This window comes from Triticum urartu, chromosome 1, assembly GCF_003073215.2.
Source record: "Triticum urartu cultivar G1812 chromosome 1, Tu2.1, whole genome shotgun sequence".
In the NCBI taxonomy this organism is placed as follows: Eukaryota; Viridiplantae; Streptophyta; class Magnoliopsida; order Poales; family Poaceae; genus Triticum; species Triticum urartu.
Genome location: NC_053022.1, coordinates 479,074,969 through 479,091,309, shown reverse-complemented (window position 1 = coordinate 479,091,309; position 16,341 = coordinate 479,074,969). Strand labels below are relative to the sequence as shown.

General features: G+C 41.7%; 4 protein-coding genes and 2 long non-coding RNA genes across 8 annotated transcripts; 4 read left to right on the top strand and 2 right to left on the bottom strand.

The window, feature by feature from the left end:
• The first annotated feature begins 46 nt into the window (after positions 1 to 46).
• LOC125520507 (NADPH-dependent aldo-keto reductase, chloroplastic-like) lies at positions 47 to 2,736 on the top strand. Its single transcript, XM_048685463.1, has 7 exons — positions 47 to 257; positions 415 to 465; positions 1,283 to 1,359; positions 1,441 to 1,528; positions 1,633 to 1,905; positions 2,027 to 2,254; positions 2,431 to 2,736. Exons 1-7 carry the CDS (start codon positions 147 to 149, stop codon positions 2,512 to 2,514), a joined length of 912 nt encoding a protein of 303 aa, XP_048541420.1. The 5' UTR covers positions 47 to 146; the 3' UTR covers positions 2,515 to 2,736.
• A 350-nt stretch (positions 2,737 to 3,086) lies between these two features.
• LOC125520491 (NADPH-dependent aldo-keto reductase, chloroplastic-like) lies at positions 3,087 to 6,607 on the top strand. The gene is made up of 7 exons (XM_048685440.1): positions 3,087 to 3,347; positions 3,638 to 3,688; positions 4,168 to 4,244; positions 4,325 to 4,412; positions 5,492 to 5,764; positions 5,900 to 6,151; positions 6,337 to 6,607. The coding sequence occupies exons 1-7, from the start codon at positions 3,237 to 3,239 to the stop codon at positions 6,418 to 6,420; spliced, it is 936 nt and encodes a 311-aa protein (XP_048541397.1). The 5' UTR covers positions 3,087 to 3,236; the 3' UTR covers positions 6,421 to 6,607.
• On the bottom strand, positions 6,499 to 16,341 carry LOC125520516. Of its 3 annotated transcripts, none has more exons than XR_007288698.1 (5): positions 16,111 to 16,341; positions 14,412 to 14,682; positions 13,990 to 14,325; positions 13,710 to 13,876; positions 6,499 to 7,385 (listed from the first exon to the last, which is right to left on the bottom strand). It is a non-coding gene; the product is annotated as an uncharacterized LOC125520516 (long non-coding RNA). The 3 variants fall into 3 exon arrangements; XR_007288699.1 differs by having other exon boundaries at positions 6,499 to 7,378; XR_007288696.1 differs by lacking the exon at positions 6,499 to 7,385 and having other exon boundaries at positions 13,561 to 13,876.
• LOC125520474 (NADPH-dependent aldo-keto reductase, chloroplastic-like) lies at positions 7,113 to 10,117 on the top strand. Its single transcript, XM_048685417.1, has 7 exons — positions 7,113 to 7,322; positions 7,482 to 7,532; positions 8,282 to 8,358; positions 8,432 to 8,519; positions 8,899 to 9,171; positions 9,307 to 9,564; positions 9,787 to 10,117. The coding sequence occupies exons 1-7, from the start codon at positions 7,212 to 7,214 to the stop codon at positions 9,877 to 9,879; spliced, it is 951 nt and encodes a 316-aa protein (XP_048541374.1). The 5' UTR covers positions 7,113 to 7,211; the 3' UTR covers positions 9,880 to 10,117.
• Positions 10,446 to 12,484, bottom strand: LOC125520529. The gene is made up of 2 exons (XR_007288703.1): positions 10,998 to 12,484; positions 10,446 to 10,880 (listed from the first exon to the last, which is right to left on the bottom strand). It is a non-coding gene; the product is annotated as an uncharacterized LOC125520529 (long non-coding RNA).
• LOC125520482 (NADPH-dependent aldo-keto reductase, chloroplastic-like) lies at positions 10,650 to 13,518 on the top strand. Its single transcript, XM_048685430.1, has 7 exons — positions 10,650 to 10,788; positions 11,109 to 11,159; positions 11,641 to 11,717; positions 11,799 to 11,886; positions 12,418 to 12,690; positions 12,809 to 13,066; positions 13,238 to 13,518. Exons 1-7 carry the CDS (start codon positions 10,678 to 10,680, stop codon positions 13,319 to 13,321), a joined length of 942 nt encoding a protein of 313 aa, XP_048541387.1. The 5' UTR covers positions 10,650 to 10,677; the 3' UTR covers positions 13,322 to 13,518.

Genomic DNA, 16,341 nt, shown 5'->3' with positions numbered 1-16,341 from the left:
TCGTTCATTATGTATAAATTATTGCCCAAACCCTACCCCCAACCCCGCTGAACCTTCCACCCACCATCCTTACGTGTTTGAATTGGTAGTCTCACTCCCTGCTAGTTTATATTACTCCAGTCCTAGCTGAGTTTTCTTGACCAAAAATGGCTGGATCATTCGTCCTGAACACAGGCGCAGGGATCCCATCGGTTGGCCTTGGGACATGGCAGATAAAACCTGAGGTTGTCGGCGACACCATCTACGCCGCTGTCAAGGTCTTTTCTCCTTGCTCTAGCTCTGCCTTGATTCCTTCCTCATGGTTTTCTGAATCTTGGACATGTATACCTGTATGGGTTGTTGCTTTACCGCGCTCAGTTCAGATATGCTATCAAACTACATCCCTTTTATGAGTTTCATGTTTTTTTCTGGCAGGCTGGATATCGGCATATTGATTGTGCTCCAGCATACAGCAATGAGAAAGAGGTACTTGTAATTACTTGCACCATATATAGCTTTTCCTCCCATGTTTGTCCCGAAAATGTGGCTTGCTTCTGCCTCTCTGATCAATACTCTTATGACAAAATGGTCGGCGTATGCTTAAGCGCATGTTTGGTTCATATACTAAGTTTTTCTTAGGGATGGTTCATATACTAAGTTTGCCACCATTTACCACACTTTTTGCCACAAAATTGGCACCACAGTTTGCCACACTTTTCTGACATGTTGCAGAGGCCGGGAGTAATCCTCCTTTTCGAAAAAAAAAACACTTTTCTGACATGTGGGGTCTAGTTTGCATGAAAGGAATCTTGCCCTAAGTGTGGCTGCAAACCAAACCGGGGCCTAACTCAGTCAAACTTGCCTAACTTGGAGAGTGGTAAAGTGTGGAGACTTAGTATACCAACCAGACACACCCTAAGTGTCATGTCGATGAATGTGTGATCCCACAATATTGTATCATTCTAGATGTTTGGATTTTATCATACGGAAAGCATATCCTTTTAATTTCGGTACGTTATACGCATATCTGATAGGTCTGTAGTTTTTGTGCTGAAATTTAGTGCACATTTTTCTAATAGTAATTTTGAAGGAAATATACCTTCATATGAGAAGGAAATACTTGAGTTCTGAAACATAGAATCAGGCACCAGCAATAAGATGGCAAAAAGGGTGTGTCCGTGTCCTGTGTGTGCTGACACACAGTACATCAATGAAACTGGAAAACAAGAAAACACTTGAGGAAGTTTTCTAGTTTTGCGATATTATCATTTTGTAGGTCACTAAACCGAATGACCTTTCGTAGGTCGGCTTGGCTTTGAAGAAATTATTTGAGGATGGTGTGGTTAAGCGTGAAGAATTGTTTATCACCTCTAAGCTATGGTTAGTTTTCATTTCCCAGCCTCAGTTAAAGCAACAGGTGAAACAATTTCTGTCTTGTCAGGAATGTTCTTAATTTTGCAGGTCCGGTAATCATGCACCGGAAGATGTGCCAGAGGCAATTGACACTACTCTGAAAGATTTGCAGCTTGACTACCTAGATTTGTTCCTCGTAAATTCCCATGCTTCATAGTACAGTCAGTTATTTGTATGTACATTTAACCGCTTTATACTGACATGTGTCTATTTGGTTGTTGAAATGACCTTATATTACAGATCCATGGTCCAATCCGTATCAAGAAAGGAACCACGCACAGCCCTGAAAATTTGATCCCAACTGACATCCCTGCTACATGGGGAGCGATGGAGAAGCTATACGATTCTGGCAAAGCTCGAGCAATCGGTGTGAGTAACTTTACTTGCAAGAAGATGGAGGACTTGCTCGCCTTTGCACGCGTGCCTCCAGCAGTCAACCAGGTTGAGTGCCACCTGATCTGGCAGCAAGACAAGCTCCGTGAACTATGCCAGTCAAGGGGTGTTCATCTTTCTGTAAGCTCATTACATATATTATACTAGCATTCTTTCAGTTTCAGTAAGCTACTACCTTAGCTTGCTAATAAGCAGCAATGCAAATATTTCTTGTCATAAACTGCCACTTGTTTTGTTGCAGGCACATTCACCATTAGGTGAGGCTAGTGTCCTTAGCAACACTATTGTCGTGGCTGTTGCCGAGAAGCTGCAGAAAACGCCTGCGCAGGTCGCGTTACGCTGGGGTCTTCAGATGGGTCAGAGTGTACTACCAAGAAGCGGCAACGAAGGAAGGATCAAGGAGAACTTTGACATATTTGATTGGTCCATTCCTGAAGATCTGATGGCAAAATTCTCCGACATCAAACAGGCATGTCTCAAGTCTCAGCACATGGTTCTCCCAAAGTCCTGAATCTTGTAGTGTAACGATATGCACATGGCAATGGAGAATCCTCCAAAGACCAGACCATTCTTTTCTCAGAGATATACTCCCATATCACTGGAGAAACTCATTCGACATTTTGTTTGATTTGGAAAAAAATGCAGGTAAGGTTGGTGAAGGCGGAGTTTGCAGTTCACCCTCTGAGCGGTTACAAAACATTGGAGGACTTTTGGGATGGCGAAATCTGAAGCATGTGAACTTCTCCGGAGCGAACAAACCGAATGAGCCAGCCAAAGACACTCCATGCTTACTAAATAAAGTCGATTGTCATGGAGATAATTTTCCTTTATTTCTTGAACACCTGATAATGTAGGGTTCAGATAAACCCCCCCGAAAAGAACCGCTCTGAAGTTCACCTGGAGTGTATGTACCAAGTACTACTATATATGATGTGCGCCTTTAGTTTCTCATTTCTAAAACTTACGCGCCCTAGTTTTGTTCATTGAAAAACAACGGCAACGTAATCAACGATCGTTTTTCTCGCCGAGGAATTCCGTGCCTCAGTCTCTCCACCTCCTTTGTTTTCCTTGCTACCCCCCTGCGCCTCATCTGTTCTGCACAGATAAACTTTTGGTCACATTCTTGTCCACAACAGCAAAGAGGGCCCATCTTCTAGAAAAGTCTAGCTCTTTAACAATCTTATATCACTGATAAAGTGATAGTGGAGTGTGTCGGTCACTCTGTCTCATACATTATGTGTAGTTGCCGCAGAACAAATAGATACCTCCACTAGCAGCCCCAAGCCCACCGTACCCATCTTCTTTGATAGTCTTTCTCCTCTACCTTGCTCCAAAGATGGCCTACATTAGGTGTAGTTGCTGCAGAATGAATAGATATACACCCACCACCAACCCCAAGCCCACCGTACCCTTCTTCCATAGTCTTTCTCTTCTAGCCTCTTGCTCCAAACATGGCCGGGTCCTTCGTCCTGAACACTGGCGCAAGGATCCCATTGATTGGCCTCGGCACATGGCAGATAGAGCCTGATGTTGTCGGCGACGCCATCTACGCCGCTGTCAAGGTCTTTTCCTGTCCCTTTAATTCCTTCTTGATGGTTTTGTGAATCCAAGATATATCTGTATGTGGAGGTGAGCTCGAATTACCTGCTCATTTCATCAAGGTAGGGTAGGGCCTATAGAATCCTTAGGATGAGTTTTAACTGTGGATCGAATTGTATCCTAAGTGGAAATCTGTGTTCATTCAGTGAACTCAACTTAACTTCTGAATTTTGCGCACGCATGTGTTCTGAAGCCCTGAGATATAACTCTTTCCCTTATTTTCCCTTCTAAAAGTTCCATGCTTTTCCGGCAGGCTGGATATCGGCATATTGATTGTGCTCCGGTGTACCGCAATGAGAAACAGGTATTAGTGATTACTTGCAATATTTTTCTTTTCTTTTTCGAGTAACGCGTTAAATACTTGAATTGGACTGATTAGTACTCTCAGCAAAACAATACTAGTGTGTGTTTAACTAGTCCATGATTGGTTGATCCCACATGAATATTACATTGGTCTAAATGTGAATTTTATGATATAAAAAGCATTTAATTTTGATATATTATGTGCATATAGTTTCTGTGCCGAAATTCAACGCATATTTTTTTTCTCAAAACAATACTGGGAAAATATGTTGATGATAACTGATAAGTGAGAAGGAAACACTTCAGTGCAGTTCTGAAATTTAGAATCAGACACAAACATGAGATGGCAAAAGGGGTGTGCAAGGTAGTAGATCAATGAAACTGAAAAACATGTACACATATCAAGAAGCCTCCTGGAGTTGCAATAGTATTATTTTGATTTGGGAATATTTCTACTAATATGAAGTATTGCCTGTGTAGGTTGGCTTGGCTTTGAAGAAATTATTTGAGGACGGCGTGGTTAGGCGTGAAGATTTGTTTATCACATCTAAGCTATGGTTAGGATTCATTTCCCAGCTTCAGTTAGGAGAACATGTGAAATAATTTCCATCTTGTCAGAATATTCTTAATTTTGCAGGTCTGGTGATCATGCACCTGAAGATGTGCCAGAGGCAATTGGCACTACTCTTAAGGATTTGCAGCTTGACTTCTTAGACTTATTCCTCGTAAATTTCTATGCTTGGTAGTATATTCAGTTATTCGTTTGTTTACAGTTATGTACTGAGATATACCTATAACTAACTGAATACCAAAAGGTAAGGAGCAAAAACCTCTTCTTGATACTATTTCTACATGGGCTGGCAATATTCTTGTCCAGAGATAATTATGTTTGTGTATGGTCCTTAGGTATTTTCATAGGGATGTTCATTAGGTATTTTTTAGGGATGGTCATTTGGTATTAGTTGCAGAACAAAAATGGAAAACACACTAGGATTATCATAGAGAATTTCTTTGTCCTGTATAAATTGGTGATAATTATAATTTCATTATAATAACTGACACTAAACATATTTTCAAGGTTGTTCTGTATTTGAGAATATATGAAAGAAACCTGCAAATACAGCTCTGCTGAACTGAGTAGATGAACAACTGTGCACAATAGAACTGCTTTAATTGCACGCAACCTATTACCTCGTCTGGTTGTTGAAATTGTTGGAATTATGTGTCCTGCAACTATATTCAAATTACTTAGAATTGTTAATATTCGGAATACCTCGTACGGAATTATACATGTATTTATACATGGAATTGCTTTACATGTTTAGCATGGAGTTGTTACTTGTTGGAATGTACTTAAGCAATATATGCTTAAGGAAACTGGTCGATTATCAGTGGAATACAATATACTATTTATATTGGAAAGACTACCCGGATACACTGTGGAAGGAGCTAGATCGTACAGTTAGATTACAGCCCTAATGTTGATCTACGTAATTAGAGGAATTTACACTGTTATGGCGCGTTGCTCACAAGCGCGTGCTCCAGGGACACAACGGGTAGAATCCGTTAACAGACAAATTTGATCGTGGTTGGTAATTTGATCTGGACTCTATCCGGAAAACTAGTTGGAAAGACTAGGAATCTTATCTGTATAAGAGATGGACTCTTTGGAAAGGCAGTATAAGAAGGTCCCTACCCCCTAGTCTCAGATATGCGAATTGTGAGCGGCACCACGGATAAGCGCAGAGGAATTAGGGGTAGACCGCAAACCCTAAATTTCTAACAGAAATGACCTTATTTACAGATTCACGGTCCAATCCGCATCAAGAAAGGAACAACGCCGAGCCTTGAAACCTTTCTCCCACCTGATATTCCTGCTACATGGGGAGCGATGGAGAAGCTATACGACTCTGGCAAAGCTCGAGCAATTGGTGTGAGTAACTTTTCTAGCAAGAAGATGGAGGATTTGCTTGCCGTCGCACGCGTGCCTCCAGCAGTCAACCAGGTTGAGTGTCATCTGATTTGGCAGCAAGACAAGCTCCGTAAACTATGCCATTCGAGGGGCGTTCATCTTTCTGTAAGTTCGATAAGTCATCTCCAGTGCTGTAGCATTTTCTTTCAGTTTCGTAAGCTTCTGCTACCTCCGTTTGCTGATAATCGGTACTGCACCACTCCCATATGTTGTGAAAAACTGCCACTGGTGTTGTTGCAGGCATTTTCGCCATTAGGTTCACCTGGATCACCTCTACCTGGGATCATTAGTGTCCTTAGCAACCCTATTGTCATCTCTGTCGCCGAGAAGTTGCAGAAAACGCCTGCGCAGGTTGCCTTTCGCTGGGGTCTTCAAATGGGTCAGAGTATACTTCCAAAAAGCACCAATGAAGCAAGGATTAAGGAGAACTTTGACATATTTGATTGGTCCATTCCCAAAGATTTGATGGCGGAGCTCTCCGGTATCAAGCAGGCATGTCTCAAGTCTCAACACATGTTTCTTCCGATGTCGCATGTCATTGACTTGTCGTCCATGTTTGTTACTTCCACTATCTAACCATATGCACATGGAATCGGCAATATATCATTCGATAGCTCAAAGTGCTTGCCCTTTCATTCTTCGCATCTGATATCTGGTTTGATCTGCAAAAAATGCAGGAAAGGTTGCTGAAAGCAGAATTCGCAGTTCACCCTCTAAGCGTTTACAAAACCTTGGAGGACCTTTGGGATGGCGAAATTTAAAGGACATGAACTTCTTCTGTAGTGAACAAACTGAAGAAGGTAGTGAAGGCACTGCATGTCCGCAGTATGCCTTGTGTGTTAAATAAAGTTTTTTTTTTGATAGGGTTGTGTGTTAAATAAAGTTAATTCCTTGCCTTGGCACGCTCAACAAGGATTGCAAGAATATCCGCCACAGTATTACGCAAAATGTCCCCCTGTCGGAGGCCCTTCTTTGTCTAGAAGTAGTAATCAATGTCATCATTGACCTTGATGGCTACACTACCCCTTACCATTAGGAGAGAAACCCTTCATTATGAGCGCTTGTTAAACAAAAAGGCGACTTAGCTCTATCATATAACTTTTCAAAATTGATCTTGAATATGAAGTAAAATGTACTGGTGATCACTGTACTTGTCTCAGCAGGTTTTACTTTTGTAATTGTACTAAAGAATGCTGTCAATAAATACGATATTTGGTGATTATATGGCCACTGGCTCCCCGTATAGCTCTGCATTTTATTTACATTGACAGGTCAAACGTGGCAAGTCAACTCACGTTCTCCCTCCCTCCCTACGCTTCAGTGAATGGAAAAAACAAATAGAGGGAAATAAAATCATCCGTCGGTCGGTCGGTCAGTCACCCTTTATAATCTTATATATACTATCACTGATAATGGAGTGTGAGCAGGTCACTGGGTCGCATACAATATATGTGTAGTTGCTGTAGAACGAATAGGTATACCCCCACAACCAAACCCAGGCCCACCGTACCCATCATCTTCCATAGTCTTCCTCTCCTGCCTTGCTCCAAAGATGGCCGGGTCCTTCATCCTGAACACCGGTGCAAGGATCCCACCGATCGGCCTCGGCACATGGCAGATAGAGCCTGATGTTGTCGGCGACGCCATCTACGCTGCTGTCAAGGTCATTTCCTGTCGCTTTAATCATCCTTGATGGTTTTGTGAATCTTTGGGTATTACCTGCTCACTTCAACAAACACGTGCTTGTGTTATGAAGTTCTGAGATAATATCAGATATATTTCCCTTGTTTTCCTTTCTGAAAGCTTCATGCTTTTCTGGCAGGCTGGATATCGGCATATCGATTGTGCTCCAGCATACCACAATCAGAAACAGGTATATTAATTAGTTCTCTCAACAACAACAAAAACAGGTATTAGTAATTATACTTGCACCACAGTATTCGGTCGCATGTATGTCCCTTCAATAGCTCAATGTGCATGCTGCAACCCGTTTCTTCTCTTTTTTTTGTGTAACGGGTTAAATACTTCATTTGGACTGATTAGTCAGCAGAACAATGGTTCGTGTATGTTTCACTAGTCCATGATTGTTTAATCCCACATGAATATCATGTTGGTCTAAATATTTGAATTCTATGACATGAAGAGCATGCTTTTAAAAGGGACAAGTGAGAAGGAAATACTTCAGCTCTGAAATTTAGAAGCAGGGACAAACAATGAGATGGCAAAAAGGGTGTGCAAAGTAGTATATGCTCCCTCCGGTCCTTTTTACTCTGCGTATTAGATTTGCGTCAAGTCAAACTTTACAAAGTTTGACCAAATTTATATTAAAAAATATCAACATCTACAATACCAAATATATATACTATGAAACTACATTTCGTAATGAATCTAGTAATGTTGATTTGGCATTGTGAATGTTGATACGTATTTTTATAAATTTGGTCAAAATAGACATACTTTGACTTTGGACAAAATTATATGCGGACTAAAAAGGACCGGAGGGAGTATCAATGAAAGTGGAAATAACAAGCACACATTTCAAGAAGCCTTCTAGAGTTCAGATGTTATTATTTTGATTTGGAAATATTTCTAACTAAATCGAAGTATTAATTACTTGTGTAGGTTGGCTTGGCTTTAAAGAAATTGTTTGAGGATGGTGTGATTGAGCGTGAAGACTTGTTTGTCACCTCTAAGCTATGGTTAGGCTTCATTTCCCAGCCTCGGTTAAAGGAACATGTGAAATAATTCCCGTCTTGCCTCTGAATTATCCAGGTTTGGTGATCATGCACCTGAAGATGTGCCGGAGGCAATTGACACTACTCTTAAAGATTTGCACCTTGGCTTCTTAGATTTGTTCCTCGTAAATTCCTATCCTTGGTATTAAACTCAATTATCCGTTTAATTAACTGGTATATATGTAGATGTGCCTATAATTAACTGAACATTGAAATGGAAGGAGCAAACAATATCATGAGTTCCCAATTTTTTCCGTATGGCTTGGCCCTATTCTTATACAGTGCTAGCCTATAGTCACTACATATTAGTTGCAATCCAAAAGAAGAAATCATACTAGAATTACCAGATTGGATATCTATGCCATAGTTCTTGCATAAATTGGCAGCAGTCCCCATTCTATACTAATAGCTGACTTTTTTTTAACAGTGAGCACAACAAAACTGTCCCTTAAGTGTACGCTACCTATTATCTGATTTGGTTGTTGAAATTACCTTACTTTACAGATTCATGGTCCAGTCCGCATCAAAAAAGGAACTACACTGAGCCCTGAAAATTTGCTTCCACCGGATATCACTGCTACATGGGGAGCGATGGAGAAGCTATATGACTCTGGCAAAGCTCGAGCAATTGGTGTGAGTAACTTTGCTTGCAAGAAGATGGAGGACTTGCTTGCCGTCGCACGCGTGCCTCCAGCGGTCAACCAGGTTGAGTGTCATCCGATTTGGCAGCAAGACAAGCTCCGCAAACTATGCCAGTCGAGGGGTGTTCATCTTTCTGTAAGCTTTGATATGTCATCTCTAATGCTGTAGCATTTCTTTCAGTCTTGTAAAGCTGCCCCTACACTCGGTTTTTTGACAATCTGTACTGCTACTCCCATATGCTGTCATAACCTGCCACTTGTGTTGTTGCAGGCATATTCACCATTAGGTTCACCTGGATCACCTCTATCTGTGGTCAGTGGGACTAGTGTCCTTAGCAATCCTATTGTCATCTCTGTTGCCGAGAAGTTGCAGAAAACGCCTGCACAGGTCGCCTTACGCTGGGGTCTTCAAATGGGCCAGAGTGTACTTCCAAAAAGCATCGATGAAGCAATGATTAAGGAGAACTATGACATATTTGATTGGTCCATTCCCGAAGATTTGATGGCCAAGTTCTCCGAAATCAAACAGGCATGTTTGAAGCCTCAACACATGTTTCTTCCCATGTCTCATGGCATTGACTTCTCGTCCATTTTTGTTACTTCTGCTATCTAACTCGATATGGACATGGAAATAGGCAATCCTTCAGAGATCAAGACCATTATTTTTCCGGCAATATAGCATCCGATAGCATCAGAGTGCTTACCCTTTCATTCTTCACATCTGACATCTGGTTTGATCTGAAAAATGCAGGAAAGGTTGCTGAAAGCAGAATTTGCAGTCCACCCTCTAAGCGTTTACAAAACCTTGGAGGATCTTTGGGATGGAGAAATTCAAAGCACATGAACTTCTCGAGAGTGAATGAATGAGCAAGTGAAAGGCACTGCATATATGCAGTATGCCATGTGTGTTGAATGAAGTTAATTAGTTACTACTTTACAGATATTTTTCATTTCTTTCTTGAAAACATCTGATAAACTAATAATCTGTGCCACTGATCTGAGAAGTTTCCGAAAGGAACCGATCTGCTGTTCATTTGAAGTCTTGTGCTGTTTCTCAAAGAAATCTGATTTCGGTTTTGTCATGCTACTATAGTGTGTGTGTGCCTTTAGTTATTCTTTCTAGACAAGTATGGTGTGCTTTTTTATCACAAAGTTGAATAGTGCTAACCGTCTGTCCGTCCTAAGCACAACCAAAAGAGGCGTGTCCATTTCAGATAACGCCGTTAAATCATTCTGCAGAGATTCTGCACAAAGTTTCCGTTCCTTCACAAGGAGTTGATGCTGCTCCCCGTGTTGTGCCGTGCTACATCCATCAAATTCCTGTGATGTACGTAGTTGTGCCTATATGCTGCAGTCCCTAATTTGGCTAATGACCGTTTGTTCCGCACCGATCCACTTTTGGTCAAATTCTTGTCCACAACAGCGAAGAGGACCCATCTTCTAGAAAAGTGTACTCAGTCCAATCAGCTCTTTACAGTCCTGTCACTGATGACATACATTATGTGTGTGTCGATCACTCTGTTACATTGATATGTCTAGTTTATTGCAAAGCGAATAGATAACCCCAGCAGCAACCCCAAACCCACCGTACCCATCTTCTTTGACAGTCTCTCTCTCGTCTATCTTGCCCCAAAGAGCAAAGATGGCCAGGTCCTTCGTCCTCAACACCGGCGCAAGGATGCCATCGGTCGGCCTCGGCACATGGCAGATAGAGCCTGATGTTGTCGGCGACGCCATCTACGCTGCTGTCAAGGTCTTTTCCTGTCGCTTTAATCCCTTCTTGATGGTCTTGGATATTAAGTGCTCACCCCATCAAGCTAGGTTCAGCTTTGTGTTACCTGGGGCCTGTAGAATCCATTAGGATGAGGTTTTAATTGTGGATCAAGTTAGCTCCATTAGGGTGATTTTTTAATGGTGGATAAAATTGGCGACCTGTGTAGAAATCTCTGTTCATTCAGTTACCTCAAGTTGACTTTTGAATTTTCCACATGCTTCTGCTCCGGAGCCCTGAGATATATATCAATCTCTATCCCTTATTTTTTCCCTTCTAAAAGTTCCATGCTTTTCCGGCAGGCTGGATATCGGCATATTGATTGTGCTCCAGTGTACCGCAACGAGAAACAGGTATTAGTAATTACATGCACCATAGCGTGACCGTTACATCACATGTTTGTCCCTTCAATAGCTCAATGCGCATGCTGCAACCTTTTTTCTTTTCTTTTTTGTGTAATAACAGGTTAAATACTTAAATTGGAGTGCTCCGCAAAACAATGTTGGTGTATGTTTTTTAATTTTGATATATTATGTGCATACAGTTATTATGCCAAAATTCAATGCATATTTTTTTTCTCAAAACAATATTGCGGAAATGTATTGATGATAATTGATAAGTGAGAAGGAAATACTTCAGCTCTGAAATTTAGAATCATACACAACAATGCGATGACAAAAAGGGTGTGCAAGGTAGTATTTTTTTAGGGGTGTGTGCAAGTAGATCAATGAAACTGGAAGTAGCAAGTACACATTCCAAGAAGCCTTCTAGTGTTTCAATATTATTATTTTGGTTTGGAAACATTTCTACTAATATGAAATATTATTTGTGTAGGTTGGTTTCGCTTTGAAGAAACTATTTGAGGATGGTGTGGTTAAGCGTGAAGATTTGTTTATCACCTCTAAGCTATGGTTAGGATTCATTCCCCAACCTCAATTAAGGGAACATGTGAAATAATTTCCATCCTGTCAGGAATATTCTTAATTTTGCAGGTCTGGTGATCATGCACCTGAAGATGTTCCAGAGGCAATTGACACTACTCTTAAAGATTTGCAGCTTGACTTCTTAGATCTGTTCCTCGTAAATTCCTATGCTTGATAGTACATTCAGTTATTCCTTTTCACACTTATGTACTAAGATATACCAATAGCTAATTGAATACCAGAAGGTAAGGAGCAAAAACCTCTTCTTGATCCAAATTCTTATTACCTCTGCATGGCTTGGCAATATTCTTGTCCAGGGCTAATTATGTTTGTGTACAGTCCTTCGGTATTTTTTTAGGGATGGTCGTTAGGTGTTAGTTGCACAGCAAAAATGGAAAACACACTAGGATTATCATATTGGGGTTCTAATTTGTGCAGTCATAGCTCTTACATAGACAGTTCTAATTGCAAAATAAAATAAAAATGTGAGAAGACAGTTCGATTTTCACGATAATAACTGACACTAAATTATATAGTCAAGACTGATCTGTTTTTGAGAATATATGAAAGAAAATTGTAAATACAAATGTGTTAAACTGAGTACATTAATAACTGTGCACAACATAACTGCTTTAACTGCACACCACTTATTACCTCGTTTGGTTGTTGAAATGACCTTATTTTGCAGATTCATGCTCCAATCCGTATAAAGAAAGGGACTACGCCGAGCCATGAAAACATTCTCCCACCTGATATTCCTGCTACATGGGAAGCGATGGAGAAGCTATACGACTCTGGCAAAGCTCGAGCAATTGGTGTGAGTAGCTTCTCTTGCAAGAAGATTGAGGATTTGCTTGCCATTGCACGTGTTCCTCCAGCAGTCAACCAGGTTGAATGTCATCTGATTTGGCAGCAAGACAAGCTCCAAAAACTATGCCATTCGAGGGGTGTTCATCTTTCTGTAAGCTTGATATGTCTAATGCTGTAGCATTTCTTTCAGTTTTGTAAGCTGCTATCTTGGTTTGTTGATAATCGGTACTGCGCCGCTTCCATGTGTTGAAATAAACTGTCACTTGCAGGCATTTTCGCCATTAGGTTCGCCTGGATCATCTCTACCTGGGGTCAGTGGGGCTATCGTCCTTAGCAATCCTATTGTCATCTCTGTTGCTGAGAAGTTGCAGAAAACGCCTGCTCAGGTTGCCTTACGCTGGTGTCTTCAAATGGGTCAGAGTGTACTTCCAAAAAGCACCAATGAAGCAAGGATTAAGGAGAACTTTGACATATTTGAGTGGTCCATTCCTGAAGATTTAATGGCAAAGTTCTCCGAAATCAAACAGGCATGTCTGAAGTCTTAACGCTTGTTCCTTCTGTTATCTAACATAACTTGAAAATCGACAATACTTCAAAGATCAAGACCATTCTTTTCTCGGCAATATATCATTGGATAGCTCCAGTCCTTACACTCTCATTATTCACATCTGATATCTGGTTTGACTTGAAAAATGCAGGCAAGGTTGATGAAAGGGGAATTTGCGGTTCACCCTCTAAGCGTTTACAAAACCTTGGAGGACCTTTGGGATGGCGAAATTTAAAGCAGATGAAGTTTTCTAGAGTGAACAAACTGAATGAGCTGAAGGCACTGCATATCCGCAGTATGCCTTGTGTGTTTAAACAAAGTTAATTGTTTTGAAGATATTTTTCATTTCTCTCTTGAACTTCTGGTAATGTAATAATATTTGCCATTTATCAGAGAAAAATCCGAAAGGAATCGCTCTGCTGTTTATTTGAAGTATTGTATTGTTTCTCAAAGGAGTCTGCCTAAGGATGCATCATGCTACTATAATGTCTGCAGAGTTGAATATGTGTCTTTATAGTTTTATTAAAAGGAATATGTGCTTTTTACCACAAAGTTGAATAGTGCTACATATATGGATATAATGAAGTCAAGAAAGTCAAATCACATAGTGGGACACCACTAACTGTCTGTTCGTCCTAAGCACCTGTTTCGTCCTCCTGTCCTCGCTGTCCACAACCCTGCGCAGCACTTCTACGACTACGAGTAGGATGGCGATGTCTCTTGCGGGTATGGGATTGCGCCGGAGGTGGCATGGCCAGGGTGACCTGTGAGGCCGGCGGTGGTGGAGTATCTGGTGAACCCGCAAAGAGCATGCATATGAGTCATGCAGGTTTCATAGGAAAACCATAGTTACAACATCACGATCACTAAAACAGTAATTAGTATATTAGCACTGATATATACCTGTTGTCACCATCACTGAGAGTTGAGCAGGAGGGGGGTGAGGTTGGTGGTACCAGGAGGAGCCACCGGACTGCATAGGGGAAGGTGGAGGCAGCAGGCGGACCGTTGGCTGGAACATCGGCCTAGCACGGTGTGAGGGGCATGGGGGAGTGTGTGCTTCGCGACTAGACAGGGTGTCAGATGCACCCTATGCCTCAAAGTCTCGAAGATCCTCCGCAGCTTGCTCTAAGTACGCTGCCACGCTGCTAGATTCTCGGACGGAGTCATTTCGATCCCCATGGTCACTCGGTTAATTATCACGGCAGTCTCCTCTTGAGCCTCCAGCATCAACTGGGCCTGCAAATTCCCTAACAGTTAGAAATCGGTCACTTCTTATGGTTCCGAAATATGAACTGAATAAATGATGTAACCATATTGCTTACCGAGTGATCTATGACGCTGGTCACTGAAGAACTCTAGTACGTCTCCGAAGCCGAAGTGTGAGCCGTCTCCATGTCCTCAGGGTCAGCTCTTGGTATGCAGCGCAATCTCATCTGTGGCCGGTACCACCGTAGGTGAGCCTCATGCGCAGCTCGGTCGAAGAGCGCCTCCTCGTGCCAGTGAACCAAGCTTGCTGTTCTCCACTGCTCAACGAATGGTCTCAATTTTGTTTCCCAATTATGTGCCGTCTTATTTCCACCCTTGCCGCCGTACCTACAAATGATGTTTTTTTTAATATAAGTGAGAAAAACATATGACAATAAGCTTAGCTTCCAACAAAAATATATGCATGCAGTTCTGGATGTGAGGTTGAATAGGATCTGCTGGCGGGGTAAATATATGATACTGTAGTAAATTTAGTTGCCAAATTAGATATGCACATACTTCCTCCGTTCCGAATTACTTGTCGCGGGTATGGATGTATCTAGATGTATTTTAATTCTAGATACATCCATTTCTGCGACGAGTAATTTGGAATGGAGGGAATACTTGTGAATGTGAGGTTGAATGGGATGTCTTGGTGGGGGAGGAAGCACTTGGTGTCTGCCAAACTGCCGCATCACTCGGTGAACGGCCGTCTCCTCCACGGTGACATCGAATACTAGCTTTGCCTTAGTCATCTACTCCCTCTGTTTCTAAATATTTGTCTTTCTAGAGATTTCAACAAGTGACTACATACGGAGCAAAATGACTGAATCTACACTCTAAAATACGTCTATATACATCCGTATGTGGTAGTCCATTTGAAATCTCTAAAAAGACAAATATTTAGGAACGGAGGGAGTAGTATTGTTTGCCTCTGGTACACAAGACGGAAATCCCTCTGAGTGCTCGTGCCAACACCGCTTCTTTGCTATGCCCGTCTCCTAACACGAATTTCTTCTCAGTGGGTTGCACTAATGCGACCTGAAGATTTTACCGAGCATTGCATGGTCAGGCCAAGATACCTGGTCTCTAGTGCTTCTGACGGCAACAACTTCCATTTGATATCGATTACTGCTTGATATTGACAACATATTGCGAAGGATCATGTCGGCCAATCATTCGCTTACCAGATGTTCGGCCTCTCCCAATAGGTTAGAGGCAAGGCAACATGGCTGAAATCAGTGATATCAACCCCATTAAAATTTTAGGATTGAACAAACAAGCTAGGGCAACATGAAGGATTTGGCGAGATGTTTGGCCTCTCCGAACCAGATAGATGCAATGGAACATGGATGAATTCAGCACCCTTTTACAACTTTAGAATTAAACGAACACATGAAGGGTCTATAGAGTTTGAGAGAAGCTAAATGTCAGCCAATCATTCACTTATCTGATGTCTGCATCTACGGATTGGTTAGAGGCAAACATGGCTTAATCCAGCGAGATCGATCCCATTAATTTTTTACAGTATTAGCTAAGGTGCCGTGCATTAAGTTATAATAATACTTCAGTATTAGTTATTACTACAATCGAATAAATAACTAAGCAAAAAATTAAACACGTAACAGTACATTTTTCAGACACTGCACACTCCAACACATAAACAAAACAATCTCCAATAATAAGCATAATTTTTAGACAAATATCAACACAGCCTAGTGCGTATTGCTATTTAGATCTACACAAAGTACTGACCAGAAATAAAACCATACATACCATGCGAGGAAGCGTTCCCCTCTTCTTCGAGCTCTTCTCCTCCCCCGGGCGGTTCCTCTCGTCGTCGACCTCTTCTCCTCCGCTGGAGCGGTTCCTCTTCCCGGCCATCTCCTCCCTCCACAGAGCTCGAGCTCGAGCTCATCCCCCTCACCTCTCTCTGGATCTGTTTCGGCGCAGCAGCGACATAGGAGGAGACAGGCATAGCAAAACTGCAAAAGGCTGGCTGGGTTT